The 22,736-nt window shown below is 38.2% G+C and overlaps 1 protein-coding gene across 1 annotated transcript; it reads right to left on the bottom strand.

The window, feature by feature from the left end:
* Window positions 1-1,863: 1,863 nt before the first annotated feature.
* LOC140237940 (uncharacterized) lies at window positions 1,864-22,226 on the bottom strand. The gene is made up of 16 exons (XM_072317870.1): window positions 22,014-22,226; window positions 20,587-20,809; window positions 20,121-20,177; window positions 19,486-19,566; window positions 18,458-18,525; window positions 16,134-16,185; window positions 15,281-15,386; window positions 14,282-14,415; window positions 12,632-12,783; window positions 11,785-11,860; window positions 11,159-11,205; window positions 9,877-10,045; window positions 4,589-4,667; window positions 3,919-4,036; window positions 2,822-2,908; window positions 1,864-2,225 (listed from the first exon to the last, which is right to left on the bottom strand). The coding sequence occupies exons 1-16, from the start codon at window positions 22,166-22,168 to the stop codon at window positions 2,042-2,044; spliced, it is 1,788 nt and encodes a 595-aa protein (XP_072173971.1). The 5' UTR covers window positions 22,169-22,226; the 3' UTR covers window positions 1,864-2,041.
* Between the last annotated feature and the right edge of the window lie 510 nt (window positions 22,227-22,736).

The following is a 22,736-nucleotide window of genomic DNA, read 5'->3' as shown; positions in this document are numbered from 1 at the left end:
TTCGCATGTGGCATTAGACAAACACTGTGGAACTCAGCAAATTTCCTGGAGGACAAAATATAATTGATTTGTAGTGTTTGACGAGCAAAGCTGCTAGCTTCTGATCAAGTAAATCACTGCTGCATCACACGATCATAGTAAACAGCATACTCCTCTCGAACAATTTGAAAAAAAAAAGACAATTTGTGGAAGGTAAATGCTGGCAATTAGTGTTTCAAACTCCATACTGGCAGTATACAGTTGAACCTCTCTTATCCGGCCTCCCTTTATCCGGATCTCTCTATTATACGGACGCAATCTCGCCGTGATTTTTTTAATAATAATTACGGGAGGAAAGGGGGATTCCCAACTCCTTGACAACTCCTACCCAAACACACATGAATTACATTACTTCCAACATACATTACATCAAATTTCCTTCCAAATTGCTTACCTCCAGACATTTCAACATCCCCAAACATCCCCAAATGTAACAATGAAAAGGTTGCAGTATACACATTACTACATGTGGTACTACAATGGGCTACATCAGTACATGTGTATGTATATGTACATGTATAAAGCATTGAGTCTCCCGTATCCGGCCAAATCCCTTATCCGGATGAGCCCCGGTCCCGACTTGTCCGGATACGAGAGGTTCAACTGTACTAGCCAATGATAGTGTTGGACATTATTGTTATCGTTAATTTTGAGTTGTCTACCCTGAGTTGATCATAATCAAATCGCTTTTGTAATTTTCGTCTCTTCATGTATGATACTACTACTTTTACATGTAAATGTTAACTCTTGATTTGTGTGAAAACAAACCATACAAACTGCAATCATCGAAGTAGAAAAAGACCTGTATTGATTGTCTCTCACTCTACACAAGTTGTATGACAGAAAGTATGCACAATATTGTTGAAGTCTCCATTATTGTGGCAGATGGCTTTGAAAAGACTAGAGGCAAGCCAAGCATGAATTTGGCGGCTGACATGCAGTTATTGACAGCAAGATCACAAAATTCCATTTTCTTTCCTGGGCAAGGTTACTTTTTTCAGTTTATGCATCAAACTTTGGTGAGTTAAAATCATTTCAAATATTTTTGTATTTAGACACCAACATTCTGTCTAGATGTGTCAGGTGATGAAATATTGCCTGTTCTAGACTGTAGTTATGAGAATAAATATTCTGGCAATGTGTGGCCAAGAAGATTTCATCTTGTGCTCTGTTAGAGCTAGTCATTTGCTTTGTGCAACCTACCAGCTAATTATTCACTGTTACACAAAATTTACAACAATCCTTGCCACCCAATTGGTTGGCTGATCATGATGTGACATTTGCTGAAAAAAAAAAGAGTACAACTATTGGCTTTTGCTGTTGAGCCTTAAGCTTTGTCAAGCAGTGTTTGATAGCACAATCTTGATGTAATCAACCACAAACATTTACACCCGTGATAGGCTCTTCATCAATTTGCAGTTTTGCACTATCACACTCCCCTGATGTCACAATATGCATACTTTTCCAGGCATGCGTTCAGTTACAAGCACATGTTCAATCAGTTACTATCAATAATTCCAATCGAGTACTTCCCTTGCATAAATTAACCATTTGCCTTTACCTGGGAAATGGCTGCCATTTAGGCCTTGGCTTCAACCACACTTGGCAATATCCAAGGTGTTGTATAAAACAAAGAGAATGGTCCTTATTTCAATATGCACCAATGAGACACGGTTTTGCATTTGGTGAAGATGAGGGGCACTAGTCAATGATGCTTTTATTTCGTTGAATAAAGTGCCTCATCTTTCACCACATAAGAAAGCTTTTACTATCACACTTTATGATCATGCAGTATTTGTATACCAGCTCACTGTATCGGCAAAATGTACTGTAGAGATACTGGTGGAGCAAAAATACCTGTTGGAGCTTCCCGACGCACGAGTTTCACACAGAACCGCAACATGATTTCCACAAACATCACACACTTTGAAGACAAGGAGACTACATACATAATTGCTTTGGTTTGTTACTCCCTTCCCGCGTATCCAGCCTGTCCATTTTGCTACGTGGGTGACCCCTTGCATGGCCCGACCCCGTACTTCCTCATAACGTCTGCCACGAACTCCAAGCGAGCCACACGATTGGTCAACCTGCTGATGGGGTCGCTGAGGAAGCGTGCGTTCTGGGACGACATGCTGTGCGGGAAGTGGATCACCCAGGCGTCCGGCAGCACTACAAACTCGTACCTAAGAATAGGGAATATGACGAGAGAAGACATCCCTGGAATATCTGATTCACACATCATCACATTTGAAATGCAGCAATCAGCTAGTATAGATTGTTCTTTTTCTTTTCTAATTTTTAATTCATTCCTGAACCTTTTTTTTTTTTTTTTTGGCGACATTGTAAGAAACAAAACTTGACAAAAGAAATATATTACACAAATCATTACTTAGCATACAAAGAATTCATTGTACATCACATCTACAACAAAATGTAGTAAAATTAGCACGTGTGTCAAGATAGAATACCAAATTCTTTTTTATATCATAAATGAACAATTGAACATATTACGCATTGCATTACCAAAATCCAATTTACTATAGTAGTTTTAGGGACTGACACTAAAGTTGAGCCTGAAAACCTGACAATTTGAACTAGGAATTAATTCTCAAAGAACAAAACAAGAAGTCCAAACAGAACAACAGTCGGAGCAAGTGAGGTAAAATGACTATTTTGCCTTGTACTCTTACTTTTGAAAGGGAAGCATACATTCTATGGGAGCTAAACTTAACTCTTACTGCTCAGACTCTTAAGCACACTGGAAGAAGAACCTACTCACCCTGCTGCATGCAATTCAAAAATATGAGTGATCTTGTTCATGCCGTATCCTGTAAACCTCTCATCATACATCGGCATCTCTGATTTCCTAGGCAACAGAAAACAAAACAAAACAGAAAGTCAAACATAATTAATGATGGCAGTTTGATGACAGCATTTATGCTAATGATGGTGGTGATTGTTGATTAATGTTACCAAGTGATAACACCTGCAGGGAATGACAGCAGTAGTACAAAAGTCACATTCACACAGAGCATAACAAAACATCACAGAGTAATCCCAAAGGCATATCTTATGGGTAACTCTATATAGAGCAACTGCATGCCAGTCATATGTATAGACTTGTTATGGCTGCCAATGTTTGTATAATTCTCATGAGGGTACTGCAAATGGAGGGACATGTCTGTTCACAGTGAAATCATGTTGTCTAGGTGATGCTATGTCTCAGTAAAGGTAATTGATGGGTGGGACTATGACTGAATAATTGTTGAATGAATTCAAATGGTAGTACCATGTGTGGTTTCATCTTTTCAAGTCCTACAGACATGCCACAACTGCCTGTTTGCAAGGATTTCCTAGAACTGAAGAGTGATGCCCCCACAGCATCCCAACACCCCCCCCCCCCAGCTGCATGTTGCTGCACTGCATTACCCCAACTCTCACACTGCCAGCTGAATGCTACAGAATGGTTTGGAACCACACCCATTCCAAGTAGCTACTGGATTGCATACTAACGGAGAACACTGCCATCATGAGTTTGCTCATTTCCCTCGCTAGCCTGAACAAGAAGAATTTTATTACATTACGAAAATAATTTAATTGAATTACTGCAGTGATCCAGTGTTCAAATATTTTCTTTTTTTTTCAAGGAATTCTTCGAGATCATGTTGGATAACTGCAATTAGTTCTCCCCGTTACTGTGGGTACAAGCAAAACAACTTTGAACTACGGTGACCCACCCCTGACACTACTGAAGCAAAGATGGAAGGCAATAAAGCTAAACAAATTGAATTAAGAACATGATGGTGCATCTGAATTAAAAAACAAACAAAAACCAAACAAACAGAAACAACAATAATCATCAAGGGGATGACTTACTGTAAGATGAGATACGGCTCATACTTGTCCTCATAATAAACAGTGTGATATGGTTCACTGGCTGTGTACCACTGGGCATAGTTGGTTGGTCCATGAGACAATGGCGACTCGTAGAATCCTGGGGAGGAGGTTGTCAAGGAATTATATTGATAACCCACTTTGTAACATGAATATTTCATGAGCAGTCGGCTCTCTTGGCTTGTAGAATGGCCTAAGAAAACATTGTCCTTTATTCTTTAGCCAATCAGCAATGCAGAATAGGGTAATCACCTGCATGATGGAAATCTATGGACAAGACTCATTCCATAAAGATATACAAGGGCAACTTCTTATGCCTGTAACACAAAAAATACTTTTCTTCACTCATAACATTTCTCACTTAGAAACCTCTTTGCTAACTTGGCTATGGGGGGGGGGGGGGGGGCATTCATTTGGGCTCTAACCTCTATCTCAGCTGATGTCATACATACTGAAAACTCTTCAAATACACAGGCCAATCTTAAGCTATTCTCTGGATATACAAATTGCAATTGTAATGGCATGTGCAAGAGGTCTACTATCTCCACATTTGAATGATAAGATTGTATCTCCTTGCCATTAAAAGGCCCCTTTTCCTTTCTCTATGACACTTTTTTTTTTCTGTACTTGAGCAAGCATGAGGAAAGGATACGGAATATGGAGACTGTTGGCGGGTCCTGCTTCATGAGTTGGATGAGTTCGGCCTTCGTGGCTGGCAGGCTGGCATGGGCCTGGTGAGAAGAAATGAAGAGCATTCACAAACATCAGTATACAAATGGTGACTGGTGAGTGGTCACAAGTAACGATGGAACTAGAGCTTTCACCACAGCCAGGTGAAATGTTAGTCCACTGTATGAAGAAGAGACCACTCAATATTGGTGTCTTTAAACACTTCAGATACTGAAAGCTAAGCCCTGAATATAACAATAATCAATTCTAAGGCCAAAGCAAATGGGAAAGTGGAAGATTGACGAAGAGCCTCTAGGAATAATTACACGCTTGTGATGAGCAGGCAGCCAAGCGGTCAGCAAGAATCTTTACAGTTGTTGCGTAAGGTGGGTAATGTTACAAAGCAATCGCTTGATTGATTCATACACATCTGATGGAAAACTGTACTACATTTGACATTATTAGATTGTTTTGCTAATTTGCATTTGTGCACAAAAGGGCCTGGATAATCATAATGTAAGCCTGAAAGTGCAAACTCTTTATATAAGCCTTCAAGATAGGGAGACAACAGAAGTGTGGAATGACAATTGCGACACGTATGTAACCGACATGTAAATTTAGTAATTATATCACAGGTTATTGCTCAGGTATTAAAGGGAAGATAAACCCCAAGAGCAATGTGGATTGAGTGAAAGCAGCAACATTAGTAGAACACATCAGTGACAGTTTGAAGAATATCGGACAATCGATGCAAAAGTTATGAATTTTTAAAGTTTTGGTGTTGGAACCGCTGGATGAGGAGACTACTAGAGGTTATGACGTATGAGTGGACAACAATACCAAGAAAATATAAAGAAAATTATACAAAAATCCATTTTTCATGAAAATTACAAATTCCATCAACTTGATATTGACATATATTAAGGGTAGCAATTATTCCCCCTGCTCTCTGAAAGAAGTTGGTCCATTGCTCTTTCATGATTCTAGAAAAGTGAATTTTTGTTGAATTTCCTTTATATTTTCTTTGTATTGTTGTCCAACACCAAAACTTTAAAAATTCATAACTTTTGCATCGATTGTCCGATTTCCCTCAAACTTTCACTGATGTGTTCTACTAATGTTGCTGCTTTCACTCAATCCACATTGCTCTTGGGGTTTATCTTCCCTTTAAAGATAAAGCTCATTGATTGTATAACTTTGTGGCATATGATGTTCCTTTTAAGTTTTATGTTTCTTTTAAGTTTTATGTTCCTTTCAGTTTATAACTGGTTCAGAATGTCTTGTTTGTTGCCTGTCAGTTCTGGCTATGGAGTTAGTAACAGAGCAACAAGTTCCTAATTTTAAGACTTTCTCATTTATGATGTTATATCTAAATTAAGAGTCTATCAATGTTTTAAGAACTTCATTTCCATACTAACATGTAAGTCAAAGTATTCAGATGTCAGGTATATATCAGACAGATAAATTTTGCAGACTGTCTAACCTTCATGTGGATGCATATTGACCTAACAGTCCAGGTTATTAAATTCAAGACATGTTTGTTGACACAGTGTTCACATCGATACTGTGTTTCTTTAAAACTATGATTCATGCTCTTTTCTTTCAAGGAGTGTTAAAGAGCTGTATAGTGTATAAGCTGTTATTTTCGCGTATAGATATTTTCGTGAATCAGGAGCTCACAAACATTTTTGCGAGGTGTTGTTTTTGCGAAGTGATACTGAGGCTATTGCAGGCGCACTATTACACTAGTGCATAGCGACATTTTTGCGTGTTGTTAAATTCGCGGTTCAACAGTATTTTGCAAAATTCGCGAAAATTAAACCCTCGTTTTCTTCCCTAGATTAACGATTTATTCATCCAACTCTACAAATCTGTAGTATGCCCATCACTGGAATATTGCTCCCAGATATGGCACCCTTGCTTGCAAAGGGATACACAGAAGATAGATAAGGGCCAAAGACGAGCAACCAAGTCAATACCTAACCTCAGGAACCTCACATATCCGGAGAGACTAGCAGAACTGAAATTACCTTCATTAAGTCACCGCAGACACCAAGCAGATCTCATCCAAACATTCAAGATTATGAATGAGCTGGAAGACATCAGACTAAGCAAGTTTTTTCAACTTGAGAACAGACAACAGAACTAACGGGTACAAGTACAAGGTGAGGAAGAATAGATGCAAAACTCAAAAGGGGTCAAATGTCTCCTCACAGCGCATTATCACTGAATGGAGTAATCTTCCACATTATGTGGTAAACAGCACGTCACTCAACTCTTTCAAATCTATCTTGGAAAAAGTATGGAAGACAAAGAAGGACAATACGACCCTGAGCAGCAATTTTCATGCCCATGTTCTCAATAAACCGCACAGCAAAGAAAACATAAGTTTGTTAGTTACCGCATCCAGACTATAATGTAGCAGAGGGGCAAATAAGTTCTGTATAACTTTAATGCCCACAACTTGGTACCTTAACCAGGTATGAAAATAACACCTTACACAGTAATTATATTGACCTGTAAGTCTAGGTTATTAAGTCGTCATTCACGAAATGTCTGCTGAGACTAATTGCAACATTCACATCCACAATGTGTTTTTCATTTCTATTCATAATTTACATTCTTTTCTTTCAAGGTGTGTATTGACCTGTAAGTCCAGGTTATCCAATTAGTATTTGTGATCAAGTTTGTTGAATGTATTACATTCATGTCCAGGATGTTCATTTCAAGTTTACTCTTTCCACACTATAGTCTACAAAGAACTTGATTTGCTTACAATTGCCTGTAAGTCCAGGTTTATGGTTTAATAATGGACACAAGTTTTGTCTCTTCCACAACTTTTACTTCTGCCTATCTTTGAGTTGCCACCATTATCAGTATATATAGACGTTTACTTATGTAAGTACAGGTATTAGAGTTTAGGTATATTTCAGAAATTCATACAAATTAAGTTTGTTGACTGTACAATCAGGCTTTCATATCTACAATATGTTCTATCATGAATACACGGGAACAAGATTTGTAGACATGTACTGACCTGTAAGGCCAGGTTATGGAGGGGATATCTAAGACAGGTCTGTCAAATCTCTATAACCTTCTACATGTTTACCATCTGCTTTTTTTATGTTAATGTTGTTTCAAATACTGCAAAAAATATCACAACTGTGTTGCATATTGACCTGTTAGTAGGCTATATACAGTTGATAATCACAATGAATTTTGTAGACTGAATTATTTTCATGCTTGCGATGTTTCTTTCCTATGTTCTTTCCAAGGCATAAGAACTTCATTTGCCAATTTGCCTGTAAGTCCAAGTTTTTAAAGATGATATCCAAAACAAATCTATTCTAGTCCATATCCGACCTTTAACTTCTACAATGATCTTCTACATTTCTTCACATGCTTAACCCTATTCTAACTGGGCTATTTGAGACTAAGTTTTTACTGGGGGGGGGGTCAATTTGACCCCCCCTTCAGATCTCGGCCGCCGATCGCGCGATCGCCGCAAAATTTTGCCTGAACATAGAGCCGGATGTCAACTACAAGATTACATGGTCATACAATAGAAAAATGTTGATTTCATATTTTTTAATAAATTAATTATGCAAATTAACGCATGAAATCATATTTTCACCTATAACTCCATCAAAAAGACTGAAGGATTATTAAATTTTTGTGTCAGAGTTCCTCAAGACACATCAAACAATTTTCTTGTAAAAAAATAGTGCAATCAAAATCATTTTCTTTTGTTTTTTATTGTTTTGTTAATTTCTTATGTATTTTATTGTTTTTTCGATCTTTTGTTTTCTATTGTTTTTTTGCCAAAATTTGTTGGAGGCACTTTTTCAAGCTTATCTACATTAGAATTGATTTATTTCAATGGTTAAAAGTTGAAATAATCTAATTTATATCAATTAAACAAAAAAACACAGTTTGCATTGGATTTGCACACAAAATCATGAATTTGAGCGGTTTTCGGGTTGACATGCATATGCAAAACATTGCATAACTTCAGAACGGTGTACCCGGACGTCGCAAATTTGTTCTCAAAATATGCGGGAGACTTCAATGAAAAAAGTCATGAAACGACGCGGCAAAATCTTTGCGCGTTGCGGAATCGCGGCGCGAAACGTCGAGGGGGGGGTCAATTTGACCCCCCCCCCAGTTAGAATAGGGTTAAAGACTTCCATTTGTCGAATTCTAGATCTAAAGGTCATCTTATGAAGCAATCATTTCAGACAAAGTTTGTGAATCTCATATCTCTGATTAAAAATAATGTATCATATTAGAAATGTATACATTTAAAGGAGATTCCCATGGATTATGACAAAAAAAAAATCACATTTAAACTTGAGAGGTAGAAAGTATGGGGAGTGGAGGAACACCGCCTCTTCCACCACATGCACGCATTCATCTCAAGAAGCATGTTTATAGATACTCTGAGATCCTTAACGCTACTGTCAGATGAGAATCATATTGCCATGAATACATCTGTATCAGTTACAATAAATACTTGTTCAATACATAAAGATTTTTTTCATGTCTTTTTTGAGTGAATATATCAGCTTTGAGATTTATGGGTCGTTCATGGCTACTGTCTAGGGCCCTGTACAGAACAAAATTGAGGGCTTAGGTGTTTCAGGTATCATTGCAAAAGAAATTAGTCATGCCTTTATCAGATAGATAATATCACATGGGGGTGGGGGGGATTGTAGGGCTACTGTCTGGGGACCAGTACAGGATGAAATAAATGGCTTTGGTGTTTTGGGTACCTCTGTTGAGTACTACTTCCATTGTAAAAGAAATTAGCCACGACCCTTTTCGGCTGAATAACACCATATGAGTGGGCACTTTGAGGCTACTGTCTGGTGCCCCGTACATGATAAAATTACTGGCTTTGCTGTTTTCATTAGAGGTACCCCAAAATGAACAATATCCACCAACTTCTGTCCATGACTCTCTTCAGCTGAATAAATGCATTTTTGGGGCCCTTTCTTGTAGTCCCAAGGCTTACATTACGAGATCTGATTTGCCAGTAATGCATTTAATTGACCCTTGGCCACATACTAGTATGATGAGACCACCAAACATTGTGACCCTCTTCGGCTGAATAAATCTTCTGGGCCTGTGGTCTCAAAGAAGAACAAGAAGAAGTAATCAAGCTGACTTTCATGACACATGAGTGAAATTGTGATATAAACCTGCCAGAACCTATCAAACAACCCTCGGAGGGACATCTGTCACACAGATCTTCCCACGTTCCCCGCTCACCTCCTGATCATCGATGTAATCAAACGCTGGAACGACAAAGGCTGTCTTCATCTCGCCATCACCCTGCGCAGTGGGCCACTGTTCAATGACTTGCAGGAAGTGGTTGTGGAGTGTCGGTGAAGGCAGGAAATCCGCGTCCAGCAGCAAAATGTACTTCGTCTTGGAGTGGCTGGAGACAAGGTGGGAGAATGGCACTGAGGACGAGCTGATTCTGTTTTAACATGCATTTACAGTTGCCCAATTATACTCGGGACTAGTCTTCAACGCGTCAATCCAAACAATCATTCCTTCCACAAGCATGAGTACTAGTAATGTTGATATGTTGATCATGAAAAGATGATCCAATTTTTTTTTTTTTTCATTTGAATATTTCTCTTCTTTACAAAAGAATAACATTGACTGCTCCTCGTAAGATTACAAGGAAGTTTCAAGCATAATCTTTCTGGACCCTCCATGGGTACATAACACTATCGACCAGCAAGGGAATTTCATTTACATGCCAAAGATGGAATCACTTGGAGGCACTAAATGCATTCAAAATAAAATGAATAACAGTCTACAATGTCATAATCCAATGACACTGCATTTTGTTGGATGAAAACAAAATTAATTTTTAAAATTACAATAATGCCTCTCTTTCCCATTCTTTCAAAGCATTCAATCAAGGCCTCAAAATTCAAGAGCAAGTGCAAGGGATCATTTTGACTTTCGTTATAATCATCTCAAGACCTACAGATCTAACCTATGGCTACTGGCAAAATCTTGATGTATGCCCCACGGTATGTGTAAATTGCTATACACCTGTCCTTCAGCAATGACGTGAATCAAGTATTACTTCAAGCTAAAAAACACACAATTCAATTCAAACTCTTTGTTGGTTCTTTTAAAATTTTGCTGGGACTATTACAGGTGATATACAATATACAAGCTTGATTTTTAGTGGACCTTTGAATTCTGTTTTTTTTTTCCTCAACTGAATCCTAACTTTGTATTTTTTGCCAGTATGCGCGCATATCTTTATCTGTATAATTCATCCTTCACAAAGTCGAATGTATACGTTCATGATATAATTCCTGATCTATTCTGTGTTATGTTTTCTTGGAAAATGAATGTAAATAAATGAATTGAATTAAATTGAATTGATATCTTGGTTCCTTTCATTATAATTTTTCATATAACATCATTATTACTTGTGTCTGTCTCTCATTCTTGGACTTTCACATTTCTACACTGTGTTCACACGTATTATATCACGAAGAAACTACTGAAGTCCTTGGCATACCTTATTGCCACATTTCGCATGTAGTTGATGGGGTACACATCATCCATCTGGAAAAAAGAAGAAGCAATGACATCAAAGGTTCACATGTTATGACAGTGATTAGTTCAGACAAATGCATTATAAATCATCAGTAAAGGGATGGAATGACTGAAAGAACAGAAATAGCAAAGAAAGTGAATGTTTTCACAACAACATTTTTAATCTTAAACATGAAATTTGGCAAGGTTTGCATTATCACAGGCTGCTCTATCAAACAGCTTTTTTTTTTTTTCTTTTGTTGTTGTTGAATGATTTGACTTCTGCATAATGGTAAAACACATCATTGTGAACTTAATAGTTTTAGTATTTTCTCTTTGTCTCCAAAACCAGAGTTACTTCTACGTCATGGGGAGAACAGTTTGAACCCCTTCACTTGGTGCAAAACATTTATACATCCCGTGCAGTGGCGGATTTTTTTTTTGTTAAAACAAAGGAAATAAAAAGAAAAAAATTGGGGGGCAAGCGCCCCCCTATAATTTAACAAACGCGCCTCCCCTTTACGGAGTTCCTGGATCCGCCCCTGCTGTGCATAATGATGTATGTAAGATTAGTCACTCTATCGCAATTCCCTCCTCATCCATACTCACTGTGTTTGAGTACACCAGTGTGAGGTCTATGTCCGTCCGCGTCTGGAGGATTCTCATTTTCTTGAACACATACAGCCTAGAACACATCCAAGAAATATTATGATGTTTGTTAAAAAGACACAGAAACTGTATCTTTATCTCTACCTTCATATTTATCAAAAGTACACTTGTATACATACCAAATAACATACAAACAAACAAAAATCTCACATAGTGGAGTGGACAAACTGAAAAAAAAAAGTTCAATATTAAGTTTCTGCACATAAAATGTTCCATTGATGTTAAATTTCAGGTTATAGCAATGATCAAACATTTTTCCGCCTAGTCTAATTCAACATTTAAACGAAATGCTGGGAGGAATAATGTACTGCACAAAAAGAACAGAAAATCTGTATGCACATAGCAGTTGATACTAAGGAAATAAATTGTATTAAGAAACACCATTTTGATGGAATGAAATTTGGTGAAAACTGAAAGTTCAAACATGCACGTTCAACATCAAACTACACAACACCTCTAAAAATTGGGCATTCCGCACTGCCCAAACAAACAAAGAATAAGAAGAAGATAAAACAAAATCCATCTACAATCAATACACATCTCAGGTGAAAGCATTCCTACTGAAATCATAACCAGGTTCCGTCTGCCTCCACTGCTCTACACACTGCTGAAATACATGTTTGCTAAACTGACACACAGCATTACGTCTGCAAGTAACTCAGGCAAGAATCAAATGAACAAGGGAGGCGAAGATTTGTTGCATGAAAAGGTCACACGCCTTTTGCGTAGTAGAGAAAATGCTTCTTTTTTTTTTTTTTAATAACACGAAGAGCAGAGGTCAACCTACTTCTTCCACTCAATATCCTCCTCCCTTTCATCAGCTTTAATGGGGAGATAGAGTGAGATGGAGCAGGGAGCCTCCCAGCTGCTCAGCATCCGCAGGACTCCGTCGATGCGGTCCAGCGAGGCGTGCGTGATGAGGGTCACATCATTGAACTTCTGGCGGGATGAAAAATCAATAAGGCTGGGACAAATATGGGCTCTCTCTTGCTCTTTGTAGCAATAAGATGGGGGGGGGGGGGGCATTGAACCACACCTCAAAACCTTTCTAACTGAAAACATATGGATGATTTGGCTCAAAAGTAGGAAAGGAAGAGCAGATCCAATAGGAGTGTGTAGTAAAATCAACAAGAAAAATAGGAAACCCCTATTAAAACAAGAGCATGGAATGGTCAAAATTAAGATTATTTCCTCCAAATTCAGAATGGTTGGGAGGTCTGTAGAACCAATGCCCATCATAGCAGGAAAGCTATCTTCTTGCATCATGTGTGGACATAAACCTCTAATCATAGTTAAATCTGGGTATGCACATGCATCTTTTGCGAAAATTTTCTTTTTTCTTTCAAATTGGAGGATTCACATCATCAGTAGCTCCATCATTCATATATCAACGGAAGTGTACTTGTGAAAATGGCACTATAGGAGCTCTAATAACAAATACATCACCCGAAACATTTGTTTTGTGAATCATTCCTTGTCAGTTAATTAGTTGGTGTTTGTTGTGCATTGTGTTAGTCGGATCCTCATCCCACATTATCCATATTCTACACTCAAGATTACATACACCTTGTACCTAGGAAATCTTTGGTAAACTTTTCATAATGACTAATGCTTAACAGTGAAAGAAGTGATGATTTCGGGACAAATAACAGACAACAGTTCATTACGCAAATGTAGAAAAGCTGAAATACAACTGTCTATGCCAAAGTAACTTTGTGTGCAAGATATAATCTAGTTAAAGGGGATGGCTAGTAACTGATCAATGGTAATCAGTGGGAATGCTGGGGAATGATTGTTCCCATTCTTGTGGGATTCATCTTAGAGTATTATTATATCTATTGTTGTGTGAAAATTATTTGCTTCAGAACAGTCTCGTATTCAAGTAATGTGCAGTTTAATGCCCCATCACTGTACAGGCATGCTAGCCTGGAAACATTAAACTGCACATTACTTGAATATGAGACCATTCTGAAGCAAATAATTTTCACACAACAGTAGATATATAATGTACTCTTGAATGAATCCCACAAGGATTGGAACAATCATCATCCAGCATTCCCACTGATCAGTTACTAGCCATCCCCTTTAACATTTTGCACTATATTGAATGTCCAGATGGAAAGATAAAGTACACACTACAACAGAATGGTGGTTTAGTCATTTATGTTCTGATACTCAATCACTTCCTCAAGGTTTTTTTTTTTTTTTTTGCGTGTGTGTGTGTGTGCTTGATTCCGTACTGGACTCCAGACTAACTATGCTCATTTTCCTCTAATGTATCTCTCGAACAAATTAACAAAGTAGCACTTGCTATGAATTATGGTCCCACCATTCATGACACTTTTCATCAATTCTTTCACATTTAATAGCGTATATCAAAGAAGATGAAACACTAAACAATCCATTGATTCAGATCACAGCCCACAGCCCGACTTACAATCTGAGTGTTGTCTGCTGTTAGTACATGCTCTGTGTGGTACGAGGGTTTCTTGGGAACAGATGCGGGTCTCCCTTGTGTGCACGGGAGGACCACTTCATCTCGAGTGAGGGGGGTTATTGATGGGCGAGTGTCTGAGGGACAAGGAACAGATGAGAAATTAATCAGTGCTGGTCATATCAACAATGAAGATACTCTCTTATTAGGTGTGCAGTTCCTGTGCAGTTGAGTTCAAGTTTGAACACAGAGACACCCATAGACAGACAGACAGACAGGCAGACACACACACACATAAACAAACAGACAGACACACAAGTGGACACACACACAGAGACACACACGTGTACTCACAGACACACATGAGTACATATGCACACATATGACAAAACATGCTCTCATCGTGTCATGGTTATCATGCAAAAAAAGTTCATCAAAGAAATAGGACATGGCTTGAATTAGACTCAATAGGCCTACCGTGTTCCACAGGTTGACTACAGAGGATCAGAGATTTGAAAATGCATCAACGAATTTCAAGCACTTATCTCATTTGTCTCAGTCAAAAATAGGAATTACAAAATCACATTTAGAAATTCTATGAATATGGGGCTTTCTGGCACCCATTACCTTCTCAATATTTGTTACATTTCTCACAAATTTGAGCTCCTCTGAAATTCTGACTTTTTGCCTTCATTTGAAGAGTTTGGTCACAAAACAAGATGAGCGTCACTTATAAATATTTCAAATTAAGTTTACAATCAGATAGAAGCAAAATAAAACCTTTCTAATAATACCTCACTTGTTACATAACAAGCAATATTCTTGAAGTTATGTTGAATATATTCCATATTTCTTATTATTTCTTTGTCTGTTTTTTTTTAAGCAGGTTTAATAGCAATTATTTCAAATTGACAAGTATCCCTGCAAGACATACCTTACTTCAGGCACAACTAAAGAGGAGCACTGAGTTTTGTATGTTTGCAGGAACTTTGTGATACTCACCAGTAAAGGCAAAGAGCTCTACATCACTGACTTTGATGTGCCCCTCGTAACCATAGCAACAGAGCATTACAGTGATGCTCTCCACCGTTTTTGTTGGCAGTAATGTCTGCATGTATAAAGGTTGGAAATAGAACGTCAGAGAGAATCATTTCATGGTCAAAACATTTGCTTTTTCAGCACCCTACACTGATTAAATATCCCAAACCTTATCACCAATGCAGATATAAAATACTACCAAGTAAACATGACATCAATGCAGAGGCACAACAAAACAAGGAAAAGGGCCAACTTTAAGTCACCTTGTCCGACAGAGAGTTGTACAAGATGTTCTGAATGGGGTTAGTTTTTTATTTCTTTTTGAAAAACTCTGAGGTGCATTACTGTAAAATTACGTACACAATGTTGGGAGACATTTTTTTTTCCAACCATGCAAAATTTGGTGACATTTAAAAGACCTTTACACTAGCACCAAAAAAAAACAAAAAAAAAAACAAAACATATATATATATATATATATATATATACAGTACTCATAAACCAGTTGTACATCATAGTTTCCATCTGCATTAATAGCATTGTTGGCATCCCAGTGATAGCTCAGGCTTCATATCAAAAATCCCATTTCATGGAAGAATTCATGTGTGTGTAAGTTGTGATAAATGCACCTCTCCCCAGTAACACACACACACACACACACACAAAATGTCAACAAGATGATTTGTTAGTGATTACCTCGCTATTGTCACAGTAGTTAAGATTATTGTTAGTTGTAAGCACTGTTGGTGGTTTGGGGAAGAGTAACAGAAACAGGTTGATGAAATGAATAGGAAGAAAAATTACTGAAATTCTTTACCTTATTAACACTGGCTGGCAAGAAAGGATGTGTACCACCAGGAAATTCTAATCTGTAAGAACACAAGTCAAAGGTCAAAGGAAGTCATCGCACCATGACAAGAAACAACTTATATCACACATAAGATATGTACTTGCATAGGCCTTTGCACTCATTTTCAAGAAACACCAGAGAGGATGGTCTAAACCAGTACCAGCCTAATTTGTGTGACTCATTGAGCCGAGATTACACAAATCACAATGCTAGGAAACCTGATCTGAAAAACATGACTTGAATGAACCTTTGGCATTTAAAGACAATATCAGTTCTCTAAGATACATTGTATACTTCTACATATAACGGGTACATAACAAGGCAAGTGCCAAAATGTGTCTCCCCCATTGGCGTAGAAGAAATTAATATTTTCTAACTCCCGGAAGTTTGTTGACCCCACATATGACCTTTGACCTTGTGGTGACCTTAAACTCCCCAAGGGACATTAACCCTAAAGGGCCGGGGGGGGGGGGGGGGGGGGGGGGTGGGGCGGAATCCGCCCCCCCCCTCGACGTTTCGCGCTATAATTCTGTAACGCGAGAAGGCCTCATCGCGAGGCTTCTTGACTTTCTTCGTTCAAGTCTCGCGCAACTTTTGAGACCAACTTTGCAACGTCCGCGCATACTTTTGCGAAGCCACGCCCATTTTTGTAACGGAATGTCGCTCCAAAACGGGCACAATTTTGTGATTTTGTGTACATTTCCTATGGAAAACAGTGCTCTGTCATGAAAGGCATAAAAACATGATTATTTTTACAATTAATCACTTTCATTGATTAATTTTGTGCTAATTATGGTAGAAAAGTGGTCAGTGACAATTTCCAATGAAAAAACAAAAGTTGAAAAACAAAGAAATACATAAGAAATTCTGAAAACAATAAAATACATAAGAATTGAAATGAGTTTTGGAAGTTTTTGTGATGTACAATTGTTGAATATGCTAAAACAGATTTACAGATCAAAAATTAGACTCTCAATGCTTTTAATTAAGCTAAAATATCACCTTGAGCTTAATTTGCATAATTAATTAATTAAAATTAGAAATTGATTGTTTAAAAAAATCTTATAACACAATCTTGTAGATTATGACACGGGTCTCACGCATGCAAAATTTCATCGCGATCGCACCACCGATGGCCGAGATCTCGGGGGGCGGGCAGAACCCCCCCCCCCCCCCCCCGGTCTGAGCATAGCCAAAAAAGCCCGGCCCCTTTAGGGTTAACCAGCCAAGTTTGGTCACGAACAGACATAGGGATCAAAAGTTATGAGCCATAATCGAAACGGGCCGTAAAAACTGAACATTGGGCCCTAAAAGTTCGTTGACCCCTGTCTGTGACCTTTGACCTTGTGACGACCTTCAACTCCCCAAGGGACATCTACCATCCAAGTTTGGTCACAGAAGGACATAGGGAACAAAAGTTATGAGCCACAATCAAAATGCGCCGTAAAAACTTAATATTGGGCCCTAAAAGTTTGTTGACATCTGCCAGTGGCCTTTGACCTTATGGTGACCTTAAACTCCCCAAGGGACATCTACCATCACAGTTTGGTCACAAACAGACACATACATAAAAAATTATGAGCCATAATCGAAACGCGCCATAAAAACTTAACATTGGGCCCTAAAGTTCATTGACCCCTGCCTGTGACCTTTGACCTTGAGGTGTACTTCACATTTGGTAAAATTTGTAACTTTGCATAACCACTCTTTCCACCAAGTTTGACTGAAATTGAAGTCCTCAGTAGAGAGTTATTCAAGTTTTTGTAGCGTTACAGACAGACAACGGACGGACGGACGGACGGACAGACGCCGCAGGCGATCCCTTACTTTCAATATCCCCGCACCTCCGGTGGGCTCGACAAAAACTACTTTAGTGCAAAATCTTGGAACAGAATTGGGCAAGACGGTGAAGAAGTCTAATTTTGTAATGCAATCACATATATTATTATGCACTTCAATTTTATTTCTTTGTTTCACAAAATATAACACACCAGAACAGGACATAATGAATTTTTTTTTTTTCCTGTTGAATATTGATTTTCTCACACTCACGTAACTGATTATTAACAAATAAAAAAAAAAAGAAAAGAGAGTGCAGCACTGTCCTAATTAAGCCGAGATAAGAAGGTCAGATGCACTTTATTTCTTTTTATACATGAAATTGAGATTGGTCTGAAACACATATATGTATGTCCATCATACATAGGTTGTCCATGGAGTTGAAACTCAATACAATAATGATGTACAAATCCATGCACCACGCAATACTCACTCTCACAAAATAAACTCACCTGAGTCTCTCGTGTGAGTTGTCTGTGTATTTCAAAAATGCTACTGCACTAAATGTAGCCGCTCCTCCCTGCAGTTTGAAAGGTAAAAAAAAACACATTCAGGAAAAGGCATACAGACAACAAAAGTAAAATAGTGTTGTAAATGACAGGATACTGAAAACATGCACAGTCAACCTCGCGTAAGTGGAATCTACTTGGATTGAAGAAAGAGCTTTGACTTAGAGAAATTCAACTTATGAGGGATTAAAATCAATACAAAATAAAGAGGACTTGAAAAGACCTTTGACTTAGGCGCTCATTTGACGTATGCGAGGTTGACTTGAGCAAGGTATGTTTTAAAATAAAACATTAATGAACAAGTTCCACTGAGAAATCAAAGTGGCAAATTATTGTACAGCAACCTCTTAAATCCATAGCTGACAATAACAGAGGGGTTTACAGACATAATCTGTGAATTAGGTATCTCTATTACGCAGGAGAGGCACTGTCCAGAAGAGTGACAAAGGTTGATTAGGAATGTTTTGAAGTGTCACACCGTACTGTATGTCCCCCCCAAAAAAATTACAACGGGACTCTCTGCAATGATATCTTTAAAAATATTGAATCAATCTAAATACAAATTCAGGGTATGAAATTATAACTCATTGCCCACATTTTACAGAAAACCCCATTCGATTTGCTTAAGTGGTCAAAGAGAAATGAGGAATTTTGTAGAGGATGTCGGGAATCTCTTCCCTCCAAGTTCTGTCTATTGTATTCACACACAAAATCATCGAAGTGCTAAACTTGGAAGAATCAGACTCATGACATGCTTTACAACAATCCACATTTCTCTGTGACCGCTTAACCAAATCGAATGGGGTTTTCTGCAAAATAGAGCTAGAATGTTATATTTTGAGACCCTGAGGTAGCATTTAGACAGTTTAATCATATTGGGTGTTATCAAGGTGAAAATCTGATTGTAATTTTTTTGGGGGACATACTGTACAATGAACTTGAGGTACATTATATGAGATCTAAGAACTAACCACATCTAAATGCTTCTTCAGATTCGAGGCTGCACTGCGTGCTGAAAACTGTACCCCTTTCAACTTGATGTGAGGACTGACCTGTATTGAGGGGAAAAATAGGAGAGATGAAAACTCTACCGCACAAACAACTTTTGTTCCTAGGACACATTTAAGAGGAAACAAATGTATTTTGATGAAAAGCAGCAGAGAAAATTAAAGAGTGAATAGATTTATAAAGCATACTTCAGTAATTGACACATCCTAGGAATAATCACAAATGAAAAATTGCATTCAAGTGGTAGAGCTATGCAGATAAAAGTCACTCTAAAACAATCACGAGTACTTTTTTTTACACTTGTTTCTATTGCTTATATATATATTCCCTCACTTCTTGAGGAAATTACAAATGGCCATTCTCAGCATTATTTTGTTTTGTTTTGTTAAACACACCTTTTTCTTTCAAGACTCTTATCTGAAGTGCACATTGAAAACATGAGACAAAACATATACAAGAAAGACAACTGAAAAAAATATAAATATATGCCAAAAGGCAATGGAAAGATTTTTAAAGAAATACCAAAAAAAAAAAAAAAAATGGCTTATGGCCATTTCAAACTTTTATTTTGTAACAAAAAGCTTTGAGTCATACTTACTGGCAAGAATTGGTAAATGGACCTAACACTATCTGGGCTGCATGACACCTTCAATACCTTTGAATGGAAAAAGGGGAAACAATAGACAAGATTGTGTCAAGATAATACGGGTAGCAATCATATCATACCTACAACTGTCCTTCTTCACTAAAATCAACTAAATTTTACTTAAATTTGACCCAAAATGGGAGCAGATGCAGTAAATGGTACTTGAAAGCAATTTCCCATCCTCTGAAAAGGGTTATCCTGTCATTTTTTAAAATTTATTTTATTATTTGAGGGAGAGGGGAGATTTAGAGCAAATAACTATGACATTCAAATCATTATTCATCTTCAAATGGCTCATAAGACAATGAAATAGTGAGACAAAGGTAACAAGACTATGGATTCAATGTGATCAAAATGTATTTAAACTTAGCCAAGGAAGGATACAAAGACGGGCATCGTTCTGTCTCACAGCCCTTACCTTGGCACAAAGACCCGGGCGGCCAGCGTCACAATCAATTTCGTAGTCCCACCTGGCGTGCGACATCCACCACCCTTCGATGCTGATCTCAGAAGCCTCAATGATTCGACTGGAGATGAGATTCCTTGATGCAGCCATGTCTAGATCTCCCAGATCACCAAAGTCATCACCTCCTGCATGCCTGCTGCGTTCTTGTCGGTCTTGAAAGAAATCTTTGTACGCCCTGCCAAAGATTAAAGGGATCCAACATTTCCACCGATCTCTTCCTTTAATTAAATTGTGGTTCAAAAATGAGATATCTAGTAACAGCATTATATGAAGACATTTGATACGCAAAGCACACATGGTAGTTCCCAGTTTGAAAAGTAATTTAGGGGGGCATGCATTTCATCACGTTTTTTGTCAGATATTTTTTTTCTGACAATTCTTTGTCAGCCAATCATGAAGGAACTTGTCGGATAAAATGTCCAACGAGTCAATTATATCCGACAAGTTCAGAGAAATCAGCCAATCAGACCAAAGAATTTCTCAAAACTTGTCGGATATAATTGACTTGTCAGATATTTTATCCGACAAGTTCCTTCATGAAACGCCCCCCAGATGTAAGGATTTCATGTGAGTGCTTTTACCGATGAACCTTGAAAGCCTTGTCATGAATCATTGAAAGGATTTTTATAAAACCTTCCAACTAAGGCCTAAGGGCCTATTTACAGTGTAGTTGAAATCACTCTTGTCAGAGCAAGGTTAACTTTACGGTATGAATTCCTTTGACTAAAAACGTTGTTAAGAAAAATAAATATTCCATCTTCAATCTTGAACCATACATGTAGGAACACTGTCACTGGTACTGTAGTGCCAGTGCAGTGGTACAAAATGAAGTCATACTCGTACTCGGTCATATCTAGGCCACCCGGCCCGAGTGGAGACATTGTCAGTGTGAATCAGAGACACACTTTGATTTGAATTTAATAGTTGCCTTTTGTGATGGACTGATGCCATGATGGCCCACTCAGCAGAGTACAAAATCTGCTAGCTGCTTTCCTTTCGCTTCAGCATGTAGCACCTACCTGCCACTGGCCCACTACTGACTGGGGCCCATGGTTTATGGGAGCCCAGCTGCAATTTTTGCGAAGAAAACAGCTGTTTAGGGTCGGTCAGGCAAGACATCAAACTTTGCTTAAACACTCTCCATTCAGTCCCTGATCCGATTCGATTGGCCTGAGTGATAATTTTTAGTCACACTCTTCATGTCAAGTCATGTTTATTGTTTCACTAATTTTAACTGTTTAACAGTTAGATCTAAATCTACTCGAGTAGAAAACCTTCTTAAGTTCTATTTGCCTTTTTTTTTAAATTCTTATTCTACCAATAACCATGTCTACTTTGTCTTTACTCACTTTAGTACTAAAAAATACTAGAGAGCTTACCTATCTGTGTTCTCCTCGTCAAGTACCGACACTACGTTCACATATGTGAGCACAAGCGATATCAATAATACAAGGAAGAGGCACCAAATCACCCTCTTGACGGTGACGCGGCGAAAAATCTTGAAAACTTGCTTGTACGCCAAGAATGCAGCCATCTTGTATCATTCTGTTGGCACGAATGCACGGCACGGTGACTGTGAGTTGCTGTGCCTGTGACAGTATACGGTGTTGAAGAGTGTAAATGTTACCACGATCGAATCTACGCGACGTTACCCAGAAATTTGCGTTCGATCTCCAGGGCCCTGCTGCTCATTGAATCACATAGAGATGCATGCTTGGCCTTGGGCATAATCATCAATGCAATATTGATATTGAGTCGAGAATGAGTCACAGAATGCAGAATCTGGAATGGATCCCGGCTACAAAGTGCCGATGACAGCATAAGCTGAGGTAAAGGGTGCAGCCGGAGCTCCAACTGGCCTTGTTTTGCATCATTCCACAATTACAATTCAGGTTTATCTTCTAAATCAACTGGTTCAGTGCAGTAATTTGAGTCAGCTGTGCAGCGAGCGCAGCTCAGCAGGCAGATGGAGCATTCCAAAGAGATAATCTCTTTGGAGCATTCATAGTCCCGTACGTACGCGTACGTGCATGCATAAAATGTAGTGATAGAAAACTCTTCGGTGCTATACAGTACAATAAGTACTCAGTAATCCATTACAA

The sequence above is a fragment of the Diadema setosum genome, chromosome 14 (genome assembly GCF_964275005.1).
Source record: "Diadema setosum chromosome 14, eeDiaSeto1, whole genome shotgun sequence".
In the NCBI taxonomy this organism is placed as follows: Eukaryota; Metazoa; Echinodermata; class Echinoidea; order Diadematoida; family Diadematidae; genus Diadema; species Diadema setosum.
This window is presented reverse-complemented; position numbering and strand designations above follow the sequence as displayed.